The sequence below is a fragment of the Pleurodeles waltl genome, chromosome 10 (assembly GCF_031143425.1).
Source record: "Pleurodeles waltl isolate 20211129_DDA chromosome 10, aPleWal1.hap1.20221129, whole genome shotgun sequence".
Classification (NCBI taxonomy): Eukaryota; Metazoa; Chordata; class Amphibia; order Caudata; family Salamandridae; genus Pleurodeles; species Pleurodeles waltl.
Window position 1 is genome coordinate 1,009,128,243 of NC_090449.1, and position 27,483 is coordinate 1,009,155,725.

Below are 27,483 nucleotides of genomic sequence, written 5' to 3' on the forward strand. Positions count from 1 at the left end.
ATTTCTTTTTGATCTCTGAAACTCTGTGTTATCAATCTCAATACATCCTGCATTCTGGTCTATCAGATCATGCCCTCCTTCTGTTGGAAATTTCATTCCACGCTATAATTAAGCCACTACAGATCAAAAGGTGGATTTTCAATCTGCGCCTCTTGACCGAAGAAGGGTGGGTACAAATATTGCAGGCGGAAATAAGAGAGTTCTTTCAACGCAATCAGGGGTCGTCAACCACAGCAATAATCTGGGATGCGTTTAAGGCTTACTTCAGGGGCCAGGTGATTGTTAAGGAGGTAGCTGATAGACGGGCTCTGAAACAGCAAACTGCGGCACTGGAAGAGGTAATCCACAAGTGTCTAATTTCTTATTTGAAGGCCCCTTCGGATATTAATAGAAAGGCGTTCGAAGCTGCCAAGGAAGCGTTAGCGGGATTTAAAAAAAAAAAAAGTTGATATAGAATATGGATCTTATAAACAGAAAAGTTATGAAGAAAGCAATTTTACGGGAAAATTCTTGGCATGGCAAGCTAGAGATCGTGTCGCTGGCAATGTTATTCACGCCTTAAAATGCCCGATCACTGGGGTCAGGCGTACTGAGCCTCGGGACCTTGATCAAATTATGCTGGAACACTATAAACAAATCTATAGTGACGTATTTGTTACAGATTCAAGGACTGCCGAGATATTCCTGTCGAGCCTCAATATTCCCTCTCTTTCAGAGGAGGATCGCAGGGGATTGTCTCAACCATTTACAAAGCTGGAACTTCTAGATGTAGTTAAGGATCTCCCCACGGGGAAAACCTGTGGTCCGGATGGCTTTCCGGCAGAGTTCTACAAGACTTTCATAAATGTATTTGCTGAGGAGTTCTTAGCCCTCTTAAACGGTATATTACATATCCCCAGAACATGGCACACAGGGAATTTGATTAGTTTTCCTAAGAAAAATAAAGACAGGGAGGATCCAAATGCTTATCGTCCAATTCATTGTTAAACACAGACTACAAAATCATGACAAAACTATTGGCTAATAGGCTTAATGGGGTTATTAATAAACTGGTGAATCCTGATCAAAATGGTTTTGTGGCTGGCCGACAGCGGACTACAAACACTCATTATTTAGCAGAGGCTCTTGAATATTTTATGACTAATAAAGTCTCTGCCATTATTCTTCTGCTAGATGCAGAGAAAGCCTTTGATTTGGTAGTCTGGGATACGCTTTTTTTTATTTTATCCAGCTATAAAGTTACCCACTCAAGTGATCTCTTTAATTCAAAGGCTGTACTCAAATGCTGAAGCTAATATTATTATAAACTCAAGGTCTGTGGGACAGCTTCAAATAAGAGGGAATAGACAAGGGTGCCCACTATCCCCTATTTTATTTGCCCTCTTTATTGAACCACTCGCTATTAGAATTAGACAGAATACTCAGGTTCAGGCACCGCTAAAATCAATGGGAACAATTAAACTTTATGCTGATGATATTATTCTGTTTTTGGACACAAAACACTCCTCTCAGGAAGCGACCTTTAATATATTCAAAGAATTTCAGCAAATTGGTGGCTATAAGATTAATAGGACCAAGACCGACATCATTCTCTGTGGCACTACTCCTAATTGTCTTCTTTCTGAATTAAGAGGATGTGTAAACCTCAACCCAAAGAGATATTTGGGGGTATTCTATTCGGCCAATATAAGTGATCTTTACGATCTAAATTTTGCTCCTCTACTTCAGAAAACTCAAGCTTTGCTTTCTCGTTGGAGGCCTCTCCCTCTCTCGATATTAGGCCGCATCGCATTAATTAAAATGTCAATTTTACCACTCTTTAACTTTCTATTTGCAGCCATTCCATGTGTTTTGACGCAACCCTTTTTTAAAACACTGGAATCCCTATTTCGTTCCTTCATCTGGCAGAACCGAAAAGCCCGAGCCGCCTTGAGTATACTGTATGCCGACAAAGAGAAGGGGGGACTGGCCTTACCCAATTTCAAAGATTATTATTATGCTTTCTTTGCACACTATTATGCTAGCTTTAAGCTAGAATACTTCACGGGCTCCAAGTTTTTTATTGATTTTCGGGTTTTAATATGTCTAGAGCATAATATTCGGAACCCAGCTCTTTTGACCAAATCGCCCAAAAAAGTTTGTTATAAAATTTTTAAATGGTTTCTTAAGAGAAGAGCGGATTTTGCTAGAAAATATTAAATTCCTTCTCTACATTTTTGCACCCCACTCTCACAGATTTCTCTAGGTTCAGGGTCACAGCTTAACGAAATGACAGTGAAAAGGTGGGAGCGTGCTGGATATAGTAAAATTTGAGATTTTTGGGTTGAGGGTAACTGGGAAGCCCCAGGGAAAATCATGATTACAGTCAATAATGACTTTTTGCTGGTTAGATCCTACAATACTATGCTGAGGGTTTTTAAAGACTTAGATATTAATTCTATCATTAACACCCTATCACTGGTATCAGAATTAGTTACTCCTCTGCGGGTGAGGAGTGCAGGGGCATGGAGAAGGCTCCTGTCGGAGAGGTTTAACGTAGATTTGGGGATAAGAGCTCAAAAGAAATGGGTCAGTCAGGAGGGTATGATGCTCTCAAGCGAATATTGGGAGACTATTAACCGCCTAAATTTCACTGTGCTTCGAGGTGCTAATTGGCACAGAATGATATTTTTTAGCAAATGGTTGTTATATCGAACCCCACAAGCCCTATCTCGTATGGGGATCGGCCACCCAAATATGTGTTTTCGGTGCAAGGAAATAGGAGCAGCTGGCTGGATACATACGATAGTGACATGTAAATGTATACAGAGATACTGGGAGGAGATCTTTGCAACTTTATCATCCATGGTGTTGGTACCCATGTCTCCGAGTATTCATCTGCTGAGTCTGGGCTATGATCCCGAGGCAAGATTCTCTCCCCGGTTGGAGAAGCTCGTATTTATAGCCTTGGCGGTGGCTAGATCACTGTTGCTGAGAAATTGGCGGTCAGAATTATCTCCTACTAGTCAAGGATGGTATAATAAAATGATTCAAGTTAGACTTCAGGAGATGAGATATGCTAGGAGAACAGGCAATGTTAAAAAGTTCTCTCTAATCTGGGGAAATTATTTCTTGGATAAGCCTGATTGATTCACATTTTTTTTTTCCTTTTTCTTTTTCTTCTCTTTTTTTACTCTTTGTTTTCGTTTCATTTTTCGAAAGTGACAATGTATCCTATTATGCACTGATGTTAAAAATAAAAAAGATATTAAAAAAAAAAAAAAAAACAGCAGCTCTAGTCTTTTGTGGCTTTGGTTTTCATTTCCTCTGTGGCCTTCAGGAGCCTGTGATTACAGCTTCAAAGAGCTACTTAACAACAATCTGAAATGAGAACATTCTCGTATTAACATTTTAATCAAGTACAGCTTTGATCCCTGGCCAGGAAGCTGAGCAAGCCCACAGGAGTATTTGATAGCCTTCCAGGACACTTCCATGGTCCCATCAGGATCTTCCCAATTCAGCCTTTCTACATTAAACTGAATATTTCAGGTGATCAAGATTTGTAAATAATAATCTTGGGAGAGGATGTGGAGTAACTGCCTGAGCTGCGGACTTTGGAGCTGGGGGAACCAGGTTCGACCCTCTGCATCGGCTCAACCTCCTGTGATTCTGGGCAAATCACTTAACCTCTCTGTGCCTACCATTCAATGCCTTGAGACGCTCACAGCTTTACAAATCCTGTATTTATTTATTTAAAATTAAGCTAAACTGTTAAGGGAGTAGGTTTACTTCAATTAAATAACTAAAAGGTGGAGATCCTCCAAAACATTAATACAAAGAAATCAGTAAAAAACAATTATATAAGCAAAATATACCAGCTCAATAGAATGTATTGGTTAGGGTTACTAAATATATATACAACAGTCGCAGTTAAGGAGAATGGGAAAACTTTGCTGACAATTCTAAGTAGGTTAAAATGTAAAAAGATAGTATTCTGACATCTCTTAAGTGTAGGGTTTTGCATTGTTTAGGCAATGAAGCCTTGGAGTGCCAGCTTGATGTACTTAGAATAGATAAACCAGATAGTTGTAGTTGGCACAATCAAATAACTGCCCTTTCAAGAAAAGTTAACTTCTTTAACACATAGCCATAACAAAGTCATAGCCCCAATACTTTGGTCAACATATCCACAGCAACACACCATCTTGATGATTGAGAAGCCAAGTTCAAGCCCTTCTGGCACTAAATTGTTGATTTGGAAGTGGCTGAGCATCCTCTGTGGTAGGCCAATTCTCTGGAACTTCGTCCCTATCAATGTAGAGCAATCTCCACATTCTTCCGCATTTAAAGTAGCACTTAAAACCTACTTACTGTAGACATTCCTGGATGAACAGTATCTATAGACCTTGCAAAGAGGTGGCTGGTGCCATATAAGTGTGCCAGTTGATTCAAGTTCATTTCCTTGCCAGTTTCATCTCTAACAAGTCACACGGAAGAATCAGTAACTGTATTGCCGATATTACTTAGCAGTAATCCCATTACTACGCTTCTCACTCGTGTACCCAGGCCTCTCTGAAGGGGGTCTGTCAGATCAGGTAGATGGTAGATCAGCAAAGGTAATGGCTGCGTATAAGCCTAAGGAATTCTCCGTTGTAAACATTTGTAGGAATACTCTATAGACTTCCCGCCAGACCTTTGTGTCCCTCTACCGTTTGCATGGGGAGGACTTTCATTTGGTATTGGGGACTAGCTTACGTTCCACACACTTAAGCAGTCATGTTGTTTCAATAAAGGTACACAGGGAAGAAGCATTCTGGATGCGGTCTCTGCTTATTAGTGTGATTTTACAAAGCTGATCCGACTGCTTAGGTATATCCTCAAGCATAAGCATGTGGAACATGAAGAGATATAAGGAGTTTGAATGCCAGTAATTCCATTACTCAGATTTTCTCTTCCTCAGCCCAGGCCTCGCTCTCACCCTCCTTCTCTCTCTTCTTGGTGTGTTCACTACGTGGTACTTTCAGAAAGGGAATTTTAGAAAGAAAGTAAAAAGAGAAACCTATTCTACAGAATGGTCTCTCTGGATATTGAAACCTCCTCATTTGATGGGTCAGAGGAGGGAAGTTTAAGGGGTAATGTTTTACCCACTGTTGAGACACCTAAGGAAGTGTTGTGCTTTCATTTCACAATACTTCAAAATACTGGGAAGCAGCAGTTTCTACAATGGCACAACCACATGCACATTCCATTAGAACTAGATATTCAAACTCTCAGAAGTGGAACTAGGGCCCTCATTATGACTTTGGCGGTCTTTTGTAAAGACTGACGAAGCTGAGGGCGCCATCAATCCGCCAGTGCTGGTGGTATGATTTCCGCCCTATTAGGAGTTTTACGCTGGGCCAACCGATGGAAAAATACTGTGCCTGTACCACATGAGGGTATCTTAACATCATTTCTTGAGCAAAGCCTATGCCACAAAGTGGTCACTTGTGGCAGACCCTAATATATGACAGCAGGTGGTGGGGAGCCCTCAATTGAAATCGGGGATGGCTTCAGGCATTTTCTGAAAAGTGTACTGACTTTGAGAGCATGTGGACATGTGCAATAGATTTTCATGGCCAAATTTTAAAATGTGCCCTACCTAAAAGTCTTAACTTCAACCCAAAACAATTTACAACAACTGCCCCTTTGAGGGTGCCTGCTGAATAAAAAGTATTTCGGTAATTTTGCACGATGCAACGTTTTAATAAAGCTAATGAATCCATCATATTTGTGATAATGCATCACAAAATCCAGAGCTGGTGTAACTCCGATTTTAATGAGCACAGGCTATCAATTGTATTTTTTTGCCAACCGATGAGAATTGGTATGTTTCTTAATTGTGCAAATAAATGTGTAGTAATTTTGTGTAGAAATGGAACACTCACCTTGAACTGCCTTTTGACTTTGTCTCGATCGTGTTCAAATGTTGCAGCTCGCTCCATGGCTTGGTATTTGGCTTCTACCGCACTCTCTCTCTCCCGCAATATTTTTTGGTATGTTTTCTGAAGAGCCTGTAATGGATTATGAATTCTCGATGGTAAAACAAAGAAAAATATAGAAGGAACCACATGCGTTTATAATTAAAATGTATTTGGTGGAGATGCAAAGTCCCTATATATCTTTTATTCTGTAAAGCTATATTTTAAAATATGTTCATAAATGTGCAACACCAATGTGGAGAGCCGAAATGATTTAGCAGCTTTTCCTTCACATCATAATAACATGTCCCCCAATGTTTAGCTTTTAGGGATCTTTATGTTTATGTGTTGTGCTAATGTAAAAGAATTTGCACTTTCTTAGACAAACGTCAGTTCAGTCAGAAAGCAAACATCATGCTTACGTAAGGAAGCATTTTGGGGTTGTAGCTCAATGCAACAGATGTGAGTTGCTAAGGACAAGATGCAAATGTTATGGAATTCTTGGGAAAGGGACAGCAACAGATAACCATCTGAGACAGTGTGTCACCATATTATTGCTTCCATACTCCTTTTTCCTAAGTCCCTAAATTGGAAAATGGCTCAAAAGATAAGAGCGGAGTCAGGTACAGAATACACATCCACCAAGGTCGGAAGCAGTGCCATGCTCAGGAGCGGGCTGCTATGATCCAATAATGCTGCAGGTGGATATGGGGCTCATCAGAGGGCAAGCTTACTGAGAAGAGGAGCGTGGGGGGGGACAGTGTCAAGTAGAAGAGAAAGGAGGGGACAATGAGAGCAAAGACATTAGCTGCAATTAAGACGTTGAACCGGAGGAAGACCCCAAGGAGGAGGGGCAGGGCTGAAACCATGAGGTCCGGGGGACAAAGACTATCCAGATGAGCCAGTGGTAGGATGCAGCCACTGGGTCTATGTCTCTCTCTTTTGAGGCTCTGTAGCAAAACTCAAACCTGCCTGCGGATTTATAGAAAAGTCTTTATGTAAACAAAATACATCAGTCATGTCTCAAGCAAACATGCATCAAATACAATCAAGCAATCTCCACCACAAAAAACAGCCCATAAGACATCTGCAAAAATTGGTAAGCTCTTAGTGCACAGCGTGATTGATCACTCAAATCAAGTAGAGAAAATCCAAATCACTGTTAACACCTTCCACACACCTCAATGCAATGCTGGCAAGGAGAATACCAGGTTGCAGTTCATGCCAGCAACCAATGATGATGTGTTCCGTCCCCTTGAGAGGGACCTGGGCCAATAAACTCGAAAAAAATACTCACAGCACCTTCCTTTCTCCCACATGTCCAGATTTATTAGCCAATCAAGTGACTGCACAGATGCCTCATTTACAGCAAAGCCTGTACCACCTTCAAGCACTCCATCTCTTGCCTCCTCAAAACCACACTTTAAACCCCATATACTGTAACCAGTACAACCCTGTCATACATCTCCTAAGGACAGCTAAATTACTTGAAGAATTAGTCACTACCCATACTCTCATAAATTCCTCAGCACACACCAGTCCAGATTCAGACACAAACATCATAAAGGGAATATATTAATAAAAGTTCGGGACAAGCCCCTCAAATTAACAGATGTAAGGGCACTTAATATACAGACCTGGCAAGATCTCCAAGCTGCATTTGACACTGCAGACCACAACACACAACATCCAAAGAGTGGCTAACAAATCAACCCCAAAAAATTGATTTAAGTTATTTCTTGAGCAAATCACACAGGGAGTTAAAGTTTATTTTATTAGCATAGTTACTAAAAACCTAAGATACATACAGAAGAGCACAATGCGCATGTGCAATGATAAAATCATTCAACATGGCAAGAGCTAACTAAAATCAGGGTTTGGACATCATGAAAGTGCAGTGCGTGTTCAGGGATAAAATCATTCATCATGGCAAGAGCCAACTAAAAATCAGGGTTTGGGCATCATGCCGGTCAGTAAATACTGGATGTAATTAAAGCAGCAGTATAGTCCGAACTTCCATGCTTCTTCCTCTGGGCCAAAATGCAAAAACCCTTGTTTTTATCTGCATGCAGGATCGTAGAAGCCTGGGTATATTTAGGCCAACAGAGTTGTCCAAGCCTCCTCAGTTCTGCCTCTGGGCCAAGTGCAAAGATATACTCATAAGAGTGCCGCTTGGCACTACTTCACGTGAGATGAGAAGCAGAGCCTCTGGCACATGGCCCATCTCTGGGTACGAGTGCCAAAGTGCCAAGTGCAGAATGTTCCCCGAAACAAAAAGTGCCAGGAGCACATCTTGGAGGAAACCAAAGCCTACACCCAACAGCCAGACCCAGTACACGTACAGAAGGTGCCAGTTGCAAGAATTAAGAGAGCAGGAAATGTCAAAGACAGAACCGTTGCTTAAACATCTCCTTTTGACATTTTCTTGTGCACCAATGCTAAGAATTTTACTAATCTACAGTTCAGCTGTGTTTTATCAGGGGCGAAGCAGGTCAACACTGCCTGTCTCTGTGACTGGATCCTTATTTGGTTAAAGAGATGTTTTAATAGCTGTCTCCTTTCTTCCAACAGCTCTGTGCACAAGCATAACAATGGTGAGGGATAGCCTGGTTCGCAGAAGGAGGTGATGTTTATCCCCCATTTCTCAAAGACAGGCAAGAATTTTCTGTGCAATTGGAGCTGTTCTCCAGGTTGTCTTGGTGGCTTCATACACCAAGGGTGTTTCAGAGTGGATGAACTCTATTAACACAAGGTTCAACGTGTAGAGTTGGAATATGTGATAGCAATAATAAGATGCTACCTCCGCTCAGAATGTCACAGTTCCCTCTGGACTTGTATTCCGGTCTGAAAATGAGAAACTGAGTTACAGGCTACAAGTTGGTTGTCTCCTGAGTCTGAATGGTCGTGGATCCCGAGAGGCAAAAGGATCGTCTAGGACCTTCAGAAATTGAATGATCCAGGTCTCCCGATCTCCACCCACTTGCCAAAGTAACAGTGGAGTTGGATGGAACATACGGCAGGTGGGACATGATGCCTGAGTGCTGGGTGGGTGGTCTGTGACCTTTGGGTGGCAGTGGATACCCTTCCCCGCTCCAGATTGTTGTCGAGTCGATAGGGTGGTTGTGGTCTACTGACTGGTCCAGGGACTCCTGAGAGAAAGGTATAGCTTCCTGTCTGTCATCCCTATTTGGGGGTACCAGCTGCCCTGTGTAGGAGTTCCCAGGCATAGCGCCCTGTGCTGTGGTGCCGTATGATTGAGGGAAAAGGCAGTTGGCGGTGCTCCAGGTAGCTAAGGTGTTGCGCAACCAGCCTCCTGTACTTAAACCACTTGATGCCCGGGCATTCCAAGTTGGAACACTGGTCACAGGAGTAGACCCGATGTGGGGAAGAGACATGGGTGCCTGAAAATTTCCCTTCTGAGTCTTGCTGATGACAAACCTCTTCCATTGGACATTGCTGGAGTCTGCTGAAGACTCTGGTGGTCGGCTGACATGGTCAACAATTGTGCCCATTTTACGATCCGGCGGTGGCTTGAAGAGGGGGTAGATGTGTGTGTGGTTTATAGTCAGCTTTTATTCCATCCTTCCCTCCTTTGAATCCACCTTTGCCTTGCGTTCTTTTTTGTTTCCAGGGCACCTTCCAAGGGCCTATCTCCTTCAGCAATTGGATTTAAAAGATTCATATGGTCTGATTGGGCCTTGACTGATGGGCGCCTCTTTTGTAGACAGTGGTCTGTATCACTCAGCGAGCCGCTGACAGTTTGTTGCGGGCAACTTATTAAAGTGAGTAGCGCAGGTTCCTGCTCCTCATGGGGGGGCGCTGCTTGGATAATAGGGCACGACTGTCAGTGGCATCTTTTTTAAGATTGTTACATAAATTAATGAGTATAAAGGGGAGAGAAAATAGTTTATTCACAATTGGGCCATACCTGCAACTAAATTGGGCATCAAGTGAGCTGGACTGTGCCCATTTAAGAAATTAGTTCATGTCCAACAACTTTCCATCAATGCCAGCAACAAAGACTGCCAAAGTGTTAAGTAGTGTCAGCTGTACATCCCTTGCATCTGATTGATGTTAGAGAGCCTCTACAAGGTGCCGCATGGTATTTAAGAGAGATAACAATGCACTGTCAATGCCTGATCGGTCACCATTGCCCGGTTCGATCTGGTCCTTGCTGGCTGAGCTGGGGGCTGCTATGCCGCCTTGTGTGCCGGCTGTAGGGTTTGTGCCCGATGGTGTCTTGTGGATAGGACGCTAACATTCTTGCATGTCAAGATATGAAAGCAGCTCGTTCTTTTTCATCTGGCTCCATGAGCTCCTGAAGCTCTTGATGCACAGGAGATGAGTGACAGCTTATTGCCTTTTTCCATTGGAGAAGGCAGGGGGGTTTGAAGTGCCTGGGCCTCCAACATCTTGGGGAGGGTGTTCAGAGGAAACATGATGTCCTCCTGTGTTAGAGACTCATTTAATTGACTCTGTGCTATGTCTATTACCATCTTGTACGTTAAATACTTCTGTGGCTTTGCTTTGGGATATTGGGGGTGGACCCCACACTGAAATTTTGAGGTGTTCACCACCACTGCTGGGCAAGTCAAATTCTTGGGTCGTGCTTGTAAGCTGCAATAACATCCGCCTGAACCATAAACCCTATTTGCCTTGGCGCTAACAGGGCCTGACAAGGGGATGCAGGGCCCATAGCGATAACAGGCTAGGCCTCAGTCCTCCTGCTGACTTGGCATAGAGTAGCTAAAATATGCCTTCCCTCACTTGACTCCCAGCTTCTAGTGGTTGAAGAGGAGACTGCAGGCCTTGGATCACGCTGTTGCTCGAGAAAATAGCTGAGCCTGCATCTTTCAAAAAGCAGAATGTCGAGCAGATATTTGGCTGGAATGGGTTAGTGTGATACTTCCTGAGATTGGCTTTTGCCTATCCTGTGTTGCTGCATGTTGTGCTCTCCTTGTCGGACTCAATTTCTATGAGTGGGGAGGCTGGCTGCGATTGTAGGAGACTGAGTTGGCTGCGGCTATCTCCTGAGCTTTCTCCACTCTGGCTTGGTGGGGACAGGTCCCCTTGTTCATCCAGACCTCATTTGAGTGTTGTACTGTCTTGTACTCTTACCCGCTGAGGTCAGTGGGTTATGAACCGGTCATCACTTCCTTAAAGCTTAAGCTTGAAGAGTTGCCCTTTGGTTGGACACGCCACCACCCTTTGGTTGGACACGCCACCACCCTTTGATTGAACGCGCCACCACCCACCACAACTCTCACCTGTGTAGGTTAGTTTTTTTTTGCGGGGGGGGGGCTTGGGGGTTCTTGTAGATGGCAGGGGAGTGAGGGAAGAGGGGGTCACAGGCACGCATGTCCTGTGGATGGATGGAGAGCACCTGGCTAGGGGGGGGTGTAAGAGGAGGATTAAAAAGGACAGAAGACTGTTCGGGAGGAGGCGAGGCTGCAAGCCACACCAAGGCCTAGCTTGGCCGCTTCTGCTGCCACCACAACCCCCTCCCAATGGCAGGGTACCCCCAAGCAGGTAATCGCCACTGTGCGATCCTGCCTCACCTTGTGTCTTGCACACTTCCCTTGTCCTTGATACAGCTAATGAATTGAAGGAGCTGGTGAAGCCAGTAGAAGTGGAAGCATAAACATTAAGTATTTTATACAAGCAGCAATTGATTTGGGCATGCTGCCAAATCACTCTGCCATGCTCCTCGCCTTTGCCAGCTGCTAGCTGCTTCCTCTGCTTGATGGTGCTTCGAGGGTCACCGCGTCTAAGGCCCCTGCAGGCTTTAGAAATGGCACTTGTGATTTAGATATGGCACTTGTGATTCTTATGCAGCCTGAAGTTTATCTGAAGAAGACCAGGAATGGCAGTAGCGACAATAATGGCAACGGCAAGCAAATGGCACGCAGGCAGGCAAGTGAGCAGATGGCAGGCAAGCGGGCAAACATATTCAAAGCTACACAATGTCTACCAACCCATGGGGTATGGGTGGGACAAAACAGCCTCAAACTAGATAGCTCAAAGACAGAAACCTGACCTGAGACCAGCACACCTGTTCAAAAACATTGATACCACATACTCACCCCTTACCACGTCTTCTTCAAAATCAAAGTACAGCACCTTGAAGCGGTATGAACCTTCATGCAGGTGCAGTGGTCAAAGATTCCTTCCATTAAAGCAAACTCCTAAATAATACCAGGACTTTCAAGCCCACTGAGCACTATGCCATCATAGTAGAATCTCTTGTTAACTTGTTAATCTCTTGAACACTAGTCTATGGCAGTTCCCTGCATTTAGAGCTACCATCCCGTTAGGTTTAAAAAGGTGCAGACCACAGCAGGAAGACTGTAACACCCTTATCAGGAGCTTAGGTTAGCTCTCAATAAAACCACTGTCAGATTCAGGATGGTCAAAAACAACAGATGATGGACGGAATGCAGAACAAATCAAACATTTACCCCAGTCACAGATCTAGGTTGCATACATCAGTTTTTTTGCTTGCCATGCCATTCCAGTTTGGACCCAGCCATATGCAAATCAGTCTTGACCCTGTTCCCCATGGGAACAGTGCAGCCCGAACTGCCAGGCCAGCTCCTGCCTGGACCAGAAACAAGCATTCAGGATTCTCTACCTCATGGTTAACTACATCTAAATCATAGTGTCCAAATACACACAAGTAAAATTGTACAATACAACACCACAAACAACTTAATCATAGCCAAACAGCAAAACCAGATGCAAAAATATTGATGACCGATGCTTTTCAATTGCTGCTCCACTGTTCTATGTCTATTAAAGGATATCCGACCCACCCAATCTATTTTCAATTGAGAACATCTGTTTTAACATTCACTATTTATGCTGCACATTCTTGCTAAGATGTCTTGCAAACACCTACTAGTCTTAGGGCCTCATTACGAGTCCGCCAGACTCGTGGTGGCGGTCAGACCGCTACACTGCTGGCAGTCTGACCGCTGCCATTGGAACATGGCGGTCAGAGTCGTGGTCAGCCAAGGCGGCGTGGAGTTCAGCGCCACTGTGCTGACCACAAGTCCAGTTTCCCCCAGCATTTTTATGGCAGGGACCCGCCATGAAAAAGCTGGCGGAAGGCCAGTGCTCGGGGCATTGCGCTGCCCACGACCAGGTCATGGGCACTGCAGGGCTCCCTGCCTAGCACCCTCAGAATGCAAACTGTCTGCTATGGCAGATAGTACGCATTCCGAGGGTGCTGGGGGCTCCCTCTGTGCGACGGAGAGAAGCCAATGACGCTGCATGGTTTCCACGGGGCTGACCGGCAGAATTCTCAGATTTCTGCGGTTTCCATGGGTCAGCCCAGTGGAAGCCTTGTAATGGGGGCAGGGAGAAGGGGGGTGTGGGGGGGTGAACAGGGGAGGGTTCGGTGGGCCGCCTGCTCTGCGGTGGTCTCCTCTCCACAGGTTTGGTGGTCCAGATTTCGGAACCCCAGGCTCGTAATGAGGCTCTTAGACATTGTAACAACAACCACTTAGCTATGGCTTCAGATTGACATGGTCCTGACAACTGTAACCACAACCCAGCCATCAGCATGTATGCCTTGCCTTAGTGACTGGACTAAACACTGTCTATGCAGCAGCAAAAAACTGTTTGCCACTAATTAAATACACCCTCTTTTTGTTATGTATGGAGATTACATTATCCAGTGCCTACAAGCTGCTGAGATTTGCAGTGCACATGATACAAGAAAAAATATATAAACATACTGTTCTGTCATGCCTTGGTTCTTTTCCTTTGTACGTACCTGAAGCTCCGTCCTCAATCTTTTATTTTCCTTGTCAAGCTTGGCTTCCTTCTTATGCATGGACGCTATGTCATTGTTTTTGCTGACTCTGAAGATTTCATACTCCTTCTTCAGTCTTTCATATTCAGCAGCACACTCTAGATCAACAGAAGCTGTGGATTTGAAGCTTGCTCCAATGACACGGGGACCACGTCGAAAGGAGCTTCGGAGAAGTCGTGCCTTGGGTTTTACCTCCACAGGAATCTCACATGCTTCCCCACCTCCTCCTCCATAGGTGTCCTCAATAACCTCTCCTGGATTCACCAGAGAGGACGCTGTCCCCATGATGTTACACTGACTTGTTTGTTGACAGTCATCAACAAGCAGTTTTACCAATTACTTCAGCATGATGTTCATCTCTGGAAAATTAAATATAACATAATGTGAGATCAAAACCAGGAAATTAAATCTTTCCCCAACTCACATTCATTTGTTTTTAATTTAGAAGTCAAAGAATACTACAAGTCAGGGGTTACACAAATGGAGAGAGTACCATGAGAAAGGGATACGTTCCATGCTACAAAACCACAACAAAATCATTCGCGTTACCCAGCCTGAAGCCAGGACTCTGGATTTGGAAGGGCAATGAAGAAGCATGTTATTTATCTTCTACAAAAACATACTGGTATTATCATGCTGTAATAGTGCCAGTATAGCTAACAATGAGCTCCACCTTCTATGAGGACATAACATTCTTTTTTTACTATAATTTTGAAATCTTTGAACAATTGCTTACATACATGAAGTTTGATGAATGTTGAATATCAGGAGGAGTACAGGCATATATCTCCTCCTCTGACTGAACAAACGTTCCTTCAGTTTTCTGTTTACCGACTTTCCCACACTTTCACCGGGAAAACTGAAGTCTCAGCTCTCGACTTGTGATCCTGCAATGCCATGGATGCTAAAAGATGCCAAAGGGACCTCTCGTTCTGGGCCGTGCTGTCAGCAAATGGTGCAAAAGCAATGAAGGAGACAAGATAGTCAGTTCTGCTAGGTCTTACTGAGATTCCAGCAGAATCAGTGCTAAATTCCCCTGTGCTTTAGAAATTTCTGCAACAGTTCCTGAAGGAAATAAAGGTGAAGGTTGACACAATGAGGTCTAATTAGAAGATGTGCCTTCATGTGCCTCAGAAGGACGTGAAGGCACTAGGTTAAAGGGCAGACAATCAGAAGAAGAAAGTCAAAGACCCTGCCAAAGAACCTCACTGTATCTCAGTGTCTTCAGATGTTTTCTCTGGAAGAATAATACAACGAATCAATGCTAGAACACGGAGACCTCAAGAACAGGTCATAACATAAAAACATAGGATAATTGATTCACCATTGAATGCAGAGGACCCATGCATTCAGGCCCACATCATACACCTTCTCCATTATGTTAGGAATCAAACTGAGACCACCACTTTGCCTTGAATACATGCACACAGGGTAGCTGGGATCTTGGATGGGCCCACCAAGAGAAGCTCCATTGAAACGTTTACCATACTTGAGGAAATTATGAAATACAATCAAAGATATCATAATCTTCAGGGCTCTTGCGGGTTACACTTTAAAGAGGAGAAGGGCATTTAGACTAGCCATGAAGTGCTTGCACAATTTTAATGTTTCTTACCAGTTGGATCACTTGTTCTGCATGAGTCGTGGTCCATTTTTAGCATTCAAAAAGACGAAAGTGTTGAGACTAAGCAGACAGAGAGTATGCCACAAACATAGGGGAAAACTTCCCCCTCAGAACAAGATGTAGGAGGCTAAAGTTGGGGGTCCTGCAACAAAGTTGGTAGCTACAACACTGTTGAGTACTCACCAGACGCAGACAGCACAAAGGCATGTCAGTCTCCTTATTCCGGTGCATGCAGTTTGCCTTCTGATACATGCTCCAGCCTTGCCAAGTGCCTCTGGGTGGCAGGAGAAAGCGAACAACTGGAATGTCCTTGTTGCATCATTATACACCCCAAAAGACAATCAGGAGTGCCTCCTTAAAACTAAAATCTCTTAAGTATTTATTTTTGCAGGACTGGAAGTAAAACTTGAGAGGGAATTTCAATACATTAATGGGTGGTGCTAAAGGTTGCTTCCTTCACTGGTCTGAGGGCAGTGGTTCAGCCTCAGTGGGCAGATGCCTGTAGAAAGATGCAGGGAAAGGAACTGATATTACTTTTAACTCTGCTGCCCGTGACAGACATCTCAACTATATCACTTCCTGATAGGTTGTAGCTCAATGCAGAATTTCTGAGGGGTTATCATTGGCCATACTGGCCTTCAATGACCGTGCCTAGATTACCCAAACAATCTATCAAGCCATCCCCTAGTAGCCTAGGGACTACTCCACAATTCTGTGTTACTGAAGGAGATCAAGGAGACTATGTAAAACTTTTTGACAGACAACGACAAAGAAGGCCTGAAAGTGCCTTTGCTTTGGGATGCACTAATAGCAGTGATAGCTGTGGATTTATTTCAGAAGTAGCCCACTGGGAAAAATGCACAAACCAAAACTTGAGCAAACCTAGAACAATAGTTGCAAATCCCTGACCATAAACAGACTCTGCAGACAAACATGTTTATATACAAGCCATATGTTTATGTGCTAGATCGTCACAAGATGTGAAGTTGGTTGTACGTGTAAGGATTATGCCCCATTTTTTGTTGTCTAATGCAATGCCTAGTCCTCTTCCCATTTTCTTATTTAGAGAGGATGTGCTTGTGGGATATTAGATAGCAGAGTAGAGTACAGCTGGGAGATCAGATGACAGGGCGTTGTGAGGCTTTGTAGGAACTTCTCAAAATATCTGAGGGGTCTTGTGGCCGCTTCCTTTATGTGGGGTTGGATTACCCAATTACCCAGCACTTTACCTGTAGGTAATGAAACCTCTCCTGCTCTGGGATATGGTATGTCTGTTTAATGTCTTTGAATGGATGGATAGATTCCACATGGAATAGGTCTCAAGCCAATAGCGGCCCTTTGAGATCCATATCTGAAACCTGGATCCCCTCAAGCCTGGGGAGAAGTATCTATTCCCATGGATTAGAGTCTGGGAGGATGGGTATGTGGTTGCCGTCTTATAGTGCAAGAGGTAATCACAGGCCTCCAGTATGACTCCTGTGACCGGGGATATGTATAAGTTGTGGCACCTCTGGGTCTTAAGGAGCCAAATTACCTTTGCAAGTGGTCGAGCAGTGATATTTTGTTCTATAAAGCACCATGGCTTGTTCGTTTAGTCTTGGAGCCACTCGACTACATACTGCATGCCTGAGTCGCCAGGAAGTATATGTGGACATTTGAGATCCCCAGGCCCCCTTGTTTCGAGTGCCACACGCTAATGTGGTATAAAAACAGTGTATTTTTCCTGCCCAGATTAAGGATTTGCATATGCCTGTTAGTTGTGCCAAATCAGTCTTCAAGAAAGGACATGGGAGGCCCTAGAACATGTACAAGATTTTAGGGAAGGTGGACACTTAATAGGAACATACTTGCCTCCCCACAAAAGAGCATGGGGGTGTCAGGCAGAAGTTAGAGTTTTAAGTGATTGTGTAGATGTTTGAAATTGGGTCTAGCACAAATGTCCAGTGGAATAATCTAGCAGTGTCCAGCGGAAAGGGGTCTCTGATTGAAGATTGTGAAGGAAAGTCAACCGTGAATCCTCCCAGGATACCATCAAAGCCATGGTTTTCCCCTGATTGATTTTAAGGGCCAGATCCACCTCATATTCCTCTATAAGCATTGCTAGAGCCCGCAAGGAGTGTTGAGCTGGATCATGCATTGTAAGCAGGATGTCGTCTACAAAGGCAGGACCCCTAAACGTATTCTGATGTAACGGCACCCCCTGAATTCCCTCATGGACTCTGACGTTTTGAAGGAGGGACTCCAGGTAAAGTGCAAATAGCATTGGGGAAAAGGGTGCAGCTCTGTCTTGTGCTTCTTTGGATCTGGATGCTCTGTGCTTGGAACCATTTAGGGAGAGGTATAGAGCGCCTCAATCCAACGTCAACACTGGACACCAAAATCTGCTCTATCTAGGGCAGCCTTCAGCATAAATTTCGACTCAGTCAAATGCTTTCTCCACGTCAAACGAAAGCAAGACTGCTTCACTGTGGCACTTACGCTTGATATCTATCATATGGCGAATCTGTTTGGTACTGTCGCTAGTGGACCTGGACGGGACAAGTCCAGCCTGGTCAGCATGGATTAAGTTGTGGAGATAGGCTTCAAGGCCAGGTGAAAGGAATGTAGCCATTATTTCCATATCAATATTCAGGAGGGAGATAGGGCGATACAATTGCCACAGAGTCAGGTCTTTGTTTTAACACTAAGTGAAATTATGGCTTCTACCATTGCTGAGGTCAGCCGGCATGTTTGGGAGCTGCTGCTGTACCTCGAATAACAAGGGTGCTACCAAGTGGGCATAGTGTTTATAGAATGCACCTATTTAGCCATCAGGCCTCAGGGTCTTCCTCAGTCTTCAGGACTTCTAACTTTGTGATCTATGAACTACCCGTCAGACCGACAGAGGCTACAGAGGGAGACTGCATATAGGAACACTGGGATTGTATATCTGAGATTTTGATCTTATATAGGGTGCTATAGTATTTGTGGAATGTGTTTGTTTTCTCCTCCTCAGAGGTGCACAGGGTCCCAGTGGCATTCTTGACTCCTCAGATATAATCCTTGTTTCTCTGAGCCCAAAGATTATTGGTGAGTAGGGAGTCTCCTTTATTTCCCCTCATAATATCGGGTTCCTGAGCTTGCCAAGATATAATTGGCTTTGTTGTATTCCAAGGTACAAATTTGTCCACGGAGGGGTAAGATTCCACCACAGCTTCTTAGAGGGATGGGATTTATGGAGTTATGCAGCTGTTCTGTGTATAGCAGATCTTCCCTGTGTCAAAGCAATTCAACCTCTTTCATACGTTTATGGTGGCTACTCTTCTTTATTGAATACACCGCATACCACTGCCTTCAGGGCATCCCACACCACTCGGGGGCTCATTTCACCCACATGGTTAAATTGGAGTTATTCCCATGTGGTGGTTGATATTTTGTGTTGCACTACTGAGTCACTCAGTAGGGTGTCATTCAGTAGCCAACTGCCCCACTTATGTGCGCAGTTGGGCTGGGTCAGTTTAAGGAGATCTGGCCCTGTGAGACGTCATATAACTGAGGTAATAATCTCTGGTCTACAAGGAGGTAGCCGATCCTTGCATATGTGTTACAGGCCACTGAGAAGTGGCATTAGTCCGTTGCTAAAGGGTGGCAGTGACGTCAGGCATTGGTCATGCCCAGCTCATCTAGGACTGCTTTGCCTGACGCTGATATGGCTGGTGTACTTCCCACCCTCTGTTCAGACTTACAGAGAGTAGTGTACATGATGCGGTTGAGGTCTCCTCCAATTAAAAGTGGTTAGTCTGTGGTGCTAGCAAACTTACAGACAAGGGGGATTAAAAAATATCTCTTCACCAGTAGTTGGGCAGTAGATGGTCCCTATCGCTATGGGAGTACTCTTCCATTTCCTGATTATCAATATCAATTTTCCAAAGGTGTCAGCCAGGACTTGTTTTTCTTGAAACTTTGTGGCACAACTGACTACGATTGTGACCCCTGCTATCTTAGTTGTGTCTGAAGCATGACAATGGCGTGGGAAAGCTCTGGAGCGGAGATGGTGTTGGTGTTGGTCTCCCTTAAGTAGGTGTGTCTCTTGTAATAGTCATATCTACCCCTGATGTCCTCACCTCTCCCAGGACATGAAGGTGCTTTGTTGGATTGGTAAGGCCTGGGCATTGTATGTTAATACCTGTAGAGTTGGTGTTGTGTGCATCAGATGAGGATGGGTGTGTGTGGCTGGTCTGGGTCTCAGTATTCGTGGTGTCAGGTTCCTCAGCTAATGGACTTATATTCGCAGCACTGGGTCAATAGGAAAATCAGTGAGTGCAGGTTTCGACTGTCCTTGCCTGCCAAAGGTAGAAGTGACCCCTTGTGGTAACCACGATGCCACAGAGAATGGAACCTGTAAGCAGATAGTGCCCTCCAGAAGTAGCCCCCAAGAGGAAAAACCCCAAAGGGGGAAAAAACACTTTGATGGCTGATGGCGATCGGAAACTCCTGGGAGGCTCGTGAGGACTGGTACTGATGGTAGAAGTCCAGGACTGCATAAGGCTCAGATAAGGCTAGTGGAAATGCCAGAACCAGGAGAATAGGAAGGTTCAGAATGGAAGCAACAGGTGCAACAATCACCAACAGGAGCAAGGAGACCCCAGCAGGAGTGAGGAGAAACCAGCAGGAGTAAGAAGTGTTGCAACACAACGAAAGAAGGCAGTTCTGCTCCTTATATACCCCAAAATAGGAAGTGACAGAGTAAGAAGTGAGGCTACCATGATGGACTGGGAAATGCTGACATGAATACATGACACAACTTCCATGATGGGTTGGTTAAGTAAAAACCCTTCCTCAGAAATTCTCAGAAGAAGAAAACTACGAAGAGCAAGAATATGGCCCCCAAGGAGAGGATGCCTCCAGCCCACGCAAGGTGAAGAATGGCCCTCCGCAGCACCTTGTAGCTCTCCCTAGGGTGCAGGTAGGAGTTTAGGGCATCCCGCAGTATAAACCACAGGGTGGCAGGGAGGCAGTGGAGTGATCTATGGGTCATGCTGTGACCCGAGGTGTGACCCACAGAGTAAGTGGGTCATTAACTGGATCCAGCTAGCGCTTGGTGGTGTCACATCCCTGTGTGATCTCCCAACAAACCCCATAACCATAACTTCTATACTTATGTAACTGAAATCCCATAAGTGTGGGGAAAGAAAGTCTTGGGATGAAGGTTTGCGACACACTGATGCCCTGCCTCAGGTCCAAGGAGTAAAGATGTATTCTTGGTCGTGGATGAGTATGGACTCTGAGTTAGTACTCAGCCAGATCTCCCCAGGGTTACCTCATCCCCACCCCGTCCTCTACTTGGAAACTAAGCTGTGATATCCTTGTCTGTTGGGTGCTCCAGGCTTTCCCAAGTAGCTCACCAGCTGTGAGAATAGACTCTCTTTACCAGTCTCTATCTCTTTGGCATTTGGCTATCAGGACTGGTGGCCACAATGCACCATGGTCCACTACTCTCTCCACAGTTGTGTCTCTGGAGCTTCTTGGAACCTTGGTGACCCCTCTGGATGGGGTAAGTTAAGCAGCTCCTCGGCTGTCTCCAGCTACATTAGGGACCTGGCCCTTCCATCCCACTGGAAGAGGTGTTGAAAGGTGTGGACCCACCTGTATTTGGCCCCTGAGGATCTCAGAAAGTCTGTGATGGGCTTGGCGGTCTTACGCTTAGCCAGGGTGATTCGGGATAGGGGTAGGAAGAATAGCAATGTGGCTCCATTGAAGGAGTTCTGGCTGTACCCACGAGCACTGGACCTAAGGAGTTCTTTATCTTTGAAGAAGTGGACCCTCGTGAGGACATCTGGTGGCGGGGCCCCCAATGACTATCTTGAGGATACTCTGTGTAGTTTGTCCAGGCGGATTCACTGGTGCACAGGGTCCTCCAAAACTGCCTCCAAGAGATCCTGGATAAATGCGGGGAACCTTCAGTGTTACGCCTTGGATGCATATGTTGTTCCAACGTAATCTGTTCTTAAGGTTCTCACATTTATTTTGAAGCTGTACGTGCTGTTGCTATAGGAGTAGCATCTGTTGTTGGAGTTTGTCACCATCATCCACCTGTTCACGCAAACCTTCTTCCACTCTGAAGCCTAAGTTGGAAATGTCCCTGCCCATCTCCTGGAGATGGCTGCACAAGTTGTTTCCATGGTAAGGATCTCATTCTTGAGGTCCTTAAATGCTGCCTGTAGACAGTCTTTAATGATGCCCATGTCTTCTGGGCTGGGTACATGGCCACTGTCATCAGTTGACGTTTTCACACGGTTTGATGGGTCCGTTGTGTGTCTGCGAATGGAGGTCTGTCAGAGCAAGGTTTTAATAAAAGCTGTCCTTCTTTCCCCTGCCTCCAGTCATGGTTAGCCTCTAGGGAATGGGCATTTGGCGTAGAATCTGGGGATAAATCTGTACTGCTAGTTGTCAACCCACCAGGTTGAGTGCCAGAGGAGAACAGGCCCCCAGAGTAGTGGTGGGCTTTTAAGAAGGCCAATGTAGCAGCTCACCGTCCCCTGTCATGTGGGCAGAGAGCTGACCCTCCAATCTGCTGTCAGTTCTGGAGTGGGAGGGTTACACGTGGCACCAGGGGACCCCCTGTGGTAAACAGAGCCAGTAAGATGATTCTGTGGGCTGTGTGTCTAAGGAGCCTGCTGTGGGAAGGTCTCTGGCTCGGATGCCGCGGGGGATCCATCGCACTTGTGCGATGGGCTGGGGGACAGAGGAAGTTGGGGAGGGGAGCAGGGGGAGGCAGTGCAGCCAGGGGGAGACAGGGTTCTCCAACTGCCGTCACAGCTCGAATCAGACCACCCGGCTCCTGAACGAGGGGAATTCTGTGCCAGTCGGGTCCCGCTCTACTCGACCCTCTAACTTTGTGGAGCTCCTCGTTGGCTGTCTGGTTAGCCCCCGGAGCTGTAACGGTTGGGGGTCTCAGGGCTCACTCTCTTGCTGGCAGACACTTGCTGCAGATCCTCAGGTTGGCTGTCTCCTTTCTGGTGTGCAGGCGTGTAGGCTGCCATGTTTTAGCCACACCTCTCCTCTCCATATTCAGTAGGTGGTGGTTAAGAATGGTTTCAGGGTGATTCACCACTGCTAAGAGCATTCTCTCACTTATGCAGAGTCTGAGGCAGTTCAGTGCGTGCCCCAGGGCGACGAGGTGGGGGAGGATTGGGCCCCCAGTCAGAGCACCGGATTCAGGCATCTGCCAGGATCTGCGCCTGGACAAGCCCCCCCCCCGCACCGCCCCTTCCACCCCCCGCTTGTCAACATTTTGATGACGAGAGACCCTCTTTAAGTAAACACTTGGCTTTGAAAGTAACAACACAATGGGGCCTACAGTCCTCACCTCTAATAATGTATACTCTGGGGCATGTGGGATAAATTAGCCATATGGAACGGTTTTCACTTTTTAACCCTCCCCATTTACTCTCATATGCAATATTCCCGACATCAACTTAGGCTCCAATAAGAGTGGAGTTAAAATATGGAATGAGATGCTTGCTGTTGGGGCTACTGATCAACAAAAGGAGGATTAACTCCTCTGAGGAAGTTAAAAAGAATATGGTCTGACAGAAACAAAATGGTTAAATTATCTTTAGATGAGACATTGGGTCCTACATGTCACAATTAGGGAAAGAAGTCTTCTGTGACCTCACCGAATTTGAACAATGCATTAAGTATCGGAACCATGATAGGCATATAGTTTCCGAAGTAAATAAGATAACCCTTGAGGGACAAAAATCTGGGTACAATGCTTTGGGAGGGGGAAATTGACAGGGTACTTATGGATAAAGAATGGGGGTGTCTATGTGAAAACTTGTGCAGCTACACAAAATTTGAAAAGGAAAGTATCCCAACACAAATCGGTTATGTATTGTTATCATACCCTGGAAAAGCTATTACTTTGGGACAAGTAGACGCCAAATACTTGCTAAAGGGGATGTGGGATGATGAGCAGTCATAGATACCTCCGTTGGCACAGACCGAAATTAAGAAGATATTTGGATGATGTTTTTCATGCTGCAAAAGCCATATTGAATACTCCGATCCCACACAATCCAGGGGTCATACTCTTGGGGCTGCCCTTCCGCGGTGAACGGTCCTGCAGGTTGCAAATGAAGCCAACATCTGATGTTGCCCTTAGTGACATTAATGCAATCAATACTATCTCTCTGGGTGAAACTGGTGGAGATGAAGCTAAGAGATTGGCTTTTTTTTGCTTTGGGACGTTCAGGCAATAGAAACCGTTACCTTCTCTAAAGGAAACCATCTCAAATCATTTAGCGTTGATTGGTTCCTCTTTTTGACCTTCCTGTTGGGGGAATTTAGAGAACTAACATGCGCAAGGCATCTGTGGAAGCTCTGAATTATCCCTGAGAACTGTTTCATCTCTCCTGGTGAGGGAATTTCAAAGTGGTACACTGCACTACTAATTCTTTCATTCATGTATGGGGTATAAAAGGGGCAACATTGGTAATCTGCTAGACAATTTGATTTGCTTTATTCACCAAAAACAGAGCAGAGAGCTAATCTTCCAACGGCACCTCCCTCTTGTCCCCACTATTGTTGAAATTGTGCACCCAACCAAAGCACCTGCTGTTCCCAAGGTGCAACCATAAGGTCTATATCTATACAAACCAACTGGAGGGGCACCAATAAATCTTGAAATAAGTCTGTCAGATCAAGTGGGTCCGGTTAATTCTTTATTTCCTTCAATTTTAGAAAGAATACAGCCATCACGTTTTGGTCATCACATGTGAACTTCCTCAGGGCATTAACAATTTCTGGTTGTTAGAAGTGCTAGTATCTTCAGACTTAAGATATGCGAGTCATCTAGACTGAAAATGACACTAGGACAAGTTCACCATATTTCCTTAGGTCGGATGAATCCCGGATCCAGCTCAGAAATAGCTGTCGGAACTGGCATCCGGCATGATCCCCCTACTTTGCAGCACTGGGTGCAAGGTAACACAACTATCACCTGCAAGGACTGTAAATGCACAAACATAAGGTATGGTACTCTGCTGAACTAGAAAGCACAAAATCATGAAAACATCTGTATAGGGAGGCTATGTGGAAGGAATTCATGGCAGAAATAGATTATGCACACAATGGCTTAAATGAAGACTGCCATGTTGAAACCGAACAAGAGGTTCCAGAACCCCACCAAACAACTGGAGAAAGCTTATTCTGAGAAGTGAGTAGGTGCAAGACATATCACACTGAGTGCTCAAAGAAGCAAAGTCCCAGTATCATGTAAGGGGCCTTTAACAAACCTTTATTAGGCGGAGATTCTTCTGTATATTTCATTTTTTACCCCATGACCACAGTTTCTTATCAGTTTTGAGAGGGATCATTTGTCCCAAGGACCTGTGCAACTGCAGGCCCTCAAAAACCTCCAATGCTGATGGAGTAAGGATTTTCAATCTATCTGGTTATTGAGGGCCATATTTATACTCCGTTTGCGCCGAAATTGCGTCGTTTTTTTTGACGCAATTTCGACGCAAAACTAACGCCAACTAACGCCATATTTATACTATGGCGTTAGAGGCGAATAGCGCCAAAGTTCCCGGAATGTGCGTCATTTTTTAGCGTGAACCCCTTCCTTGCGTTAATGAGATGCAAGGGAGGCGTTCCCGTCTAAAAAATGACTCCCAGGCCTTTACGTGGTATTTATACTCCCGGGCAAAAGAGACGCCCGGGAGTTGGCGTGGCTAAAAACGGCGCATTTGCGCCACTTTTTAACGCCTGCTCAGGGCAGGCGTTAAGGGGCCTGTGGGCTCAAAATGAGCCCACAGGTGCCCTCCCATGCCCCCAGGGACCCCCCCTGCCACCCTTGCCCACCCCAGGAGGACCCCCAAGGATGGAGGGACCCACCCCAGGGACATTCAGGTAAGTTCAGGTAAGTATAATTTTTTATTTTTTATATTTTTTTTTGGTGGCATAGGGGGGCCTTATTTGTGCCCCCCTACATGCCACTATGCCCAATGACCATGCCCAGGGGACAGAAGTCCCCTGGGCATGGCCATTGGGCAAGGGGGCATGACTCCTATCTTTACAATGATAGGAGTCATGTTGATGGGGGATGGGCGTCGAAAATAAATGGCGCAAGTCGGGTTAAGACGATTTTTTCGACGTAACCTGACTTGCCCCATTTTAAGACGCCCATGCGCCATTTTCCCCCTACGCCGGCGCTGTCTGGTCTACGTGGTTTTTTCCCACGCAAACCAGGCAGCGCCGGTCTGATTGCGCCGTCTAACGCCATTCCATAAATACGGCGCCCGCATGGCGCTTCAGAATGGCGTTAGACGGCGCAAAACTTTTTGACGCTAAACTGCGTTAGCGCAGTTTAGCGTCAAAAAGTATAAATATGGGCCTGAGTACCTGTGTCAAAGAGGTTAAACTTCAAGCATAAGGACTGGGAAGAGAAGAGTGGGGGCTGTGTAATGAAGATTACAAGTAAATAATCAAGCAGTAACTTTTCTGAGGAAAGGTTATAGGTGCTGCTGCATGCTAAGTACTGCAAAGGGGCACAAGGACATAGTGAACTCCCAGCTTTAGCAGCCAGAGCAGGGTTTGCAACTTGGAAGACACAACCTCTGCTGTAAAGGAGAATGGAAGATGGAGTGACACACAAGGGAAAAAATTATGGAAGGGTGAAAGGTGAAAGAAAAGAAGGAAGGATAATAGGAAAGAGATAGATGAATGAATGTTTGGATGGAAGAGTAGGTGGATAGGTGGTGAAAGAATGGGGGAATGGATAGGTGGATGGACGGGTGAAATGATGGCAGGGTAAATGGAAATCTGAGAGGATAGATGGGCGAGTAAAAGGATGGCAGAGTAAACTGAAATCTGAGTTGATAGATAAATGGATGGAAATACAGGATCAATTGATGGGTGAAAGGCCGTATTAATGGTTGGGTAAGGCAAAGGATTTGTGTATGGTTGTATGTATATAATAATAATATGATGGATGTGTGAACGGATGGATGGTAAACACTGAATGATGGATGAAAGAATGAATGGATGACAGAAAGTTAAGGGGGGAAATGGTGGATATCAAAAGGTGGATGCAAGGGTGAAGGTATGAACGGAAGAGACAAGGGAGTAGTAGGGAAGGCATGGGCTAACTTGCTTACTGCCATCAGAGCTTTGGTTCAAAGAAAGTGTATTTTCATTTTCTGGCTACTCCCTTGCCTTTGCACAATGCCTCTTATAACACTATTTTATTTAAGTGTAAATTATTTTCTGCTTGGAAGACGCTCTGGCCGACCATCAGTATCGCTTTAAATCTATGGATCAAACACACCCACAAACAGAATCTTCTACAATCTTGAACAAGATGCTTTGTAGAATTGTTTCTTGACCAACAAAAGGTAATGCATTCCTCATATGATTTTTTTTTCCCACTGTTTTGAACTGACCAGAACAGGCGAGTTTAAAACATTTCTAAAAATACCACCAACAAATACAAATAACACGTAGTCTCTATTTTCTCACTTTAAACAAGAAGTCATACGTCCCGGTATTAGACTGTACAAATACTCACGCAGCTGGTGATGTTTGTTGACAAAACTTGCATCTGCAACAAAGTAACGGTGCACTGTCTCCATTCTGTCGCCCGGGGAGCTCCGCTGTGAAGCAGAGCGCAGTAGAAGTGAACGAGTTTACGCAGCCGCCCAGCTTGCTCTCTTCTGTGTCTATGAAGAGTCCTTCGCCCCCTTTAATTTCCATGGCAACAAGCAGTGAAGCCCTCCTGAAGTGTGAACCTAGCATAGCGGGAAATACGGCTACATTAACCCAAGGGCACCAGCATCAAGGCTACGAAAAGGGATTCACAAAAATAGTATATAGAGAAAGGGATTGTCATGTCATAGTATTCACGAGACGCCTGTGATCAAAGCATTCCGGCAGTTAGAGGAACAGCGACCCACTTGATGCTTTCACAATTTCTAGACTCATGTTTTAATTTACAGCGTTGCACACAATCCCCTACAAATATTTAGTGAACAACGAAGTCCATGAGAGACCCACCTTTTCAAATTAAAGTTAGTAACCACAAGTTTTAAAATGTTTATAATAAAACTAGAGAGCGACCTTTG

General features: G+C 45.0%; 1 protein-coding gene across 2 annotated transcripts in view; it reads right to left on the reverse strand.

Moving 5' to 3' along the window:
- The window catches only part of NPHP3 (nephrocystin 3), a 211,944-nt gene extending 184,883 nt beyond the window's left edge, over positions 1-27,061 (reverse strand). Inside the window, exons 1-3 of one of the 2 annotated variants that reach the window (XM_069211897.1) lie at positions 26,931-27,061; positions 13,717-14,114; positions 5,907-6,032 (exon numbers count right to left, since the gene is read on the reverse strand). In XM_069211897.1, coding sequence (XP_069067998.1) covers positions 5,907-6,032; positions 13,717-14,040 — 450 coding nt within the window. In that variant the 5' untranslated portion in view covers positions 14,041-14,114; positions 26,931-27,061. The remainder of the gene's footprint in view (positions 1-5,906; positions 6,033-13,716; positions 14,115-26,930) is intronic. The other variant, XM_069211898.1, reaches the window with a different exon arrangement.
- Between the last annotated feature and the right edge of the window lie 422 nt (positions 27,062-27,483).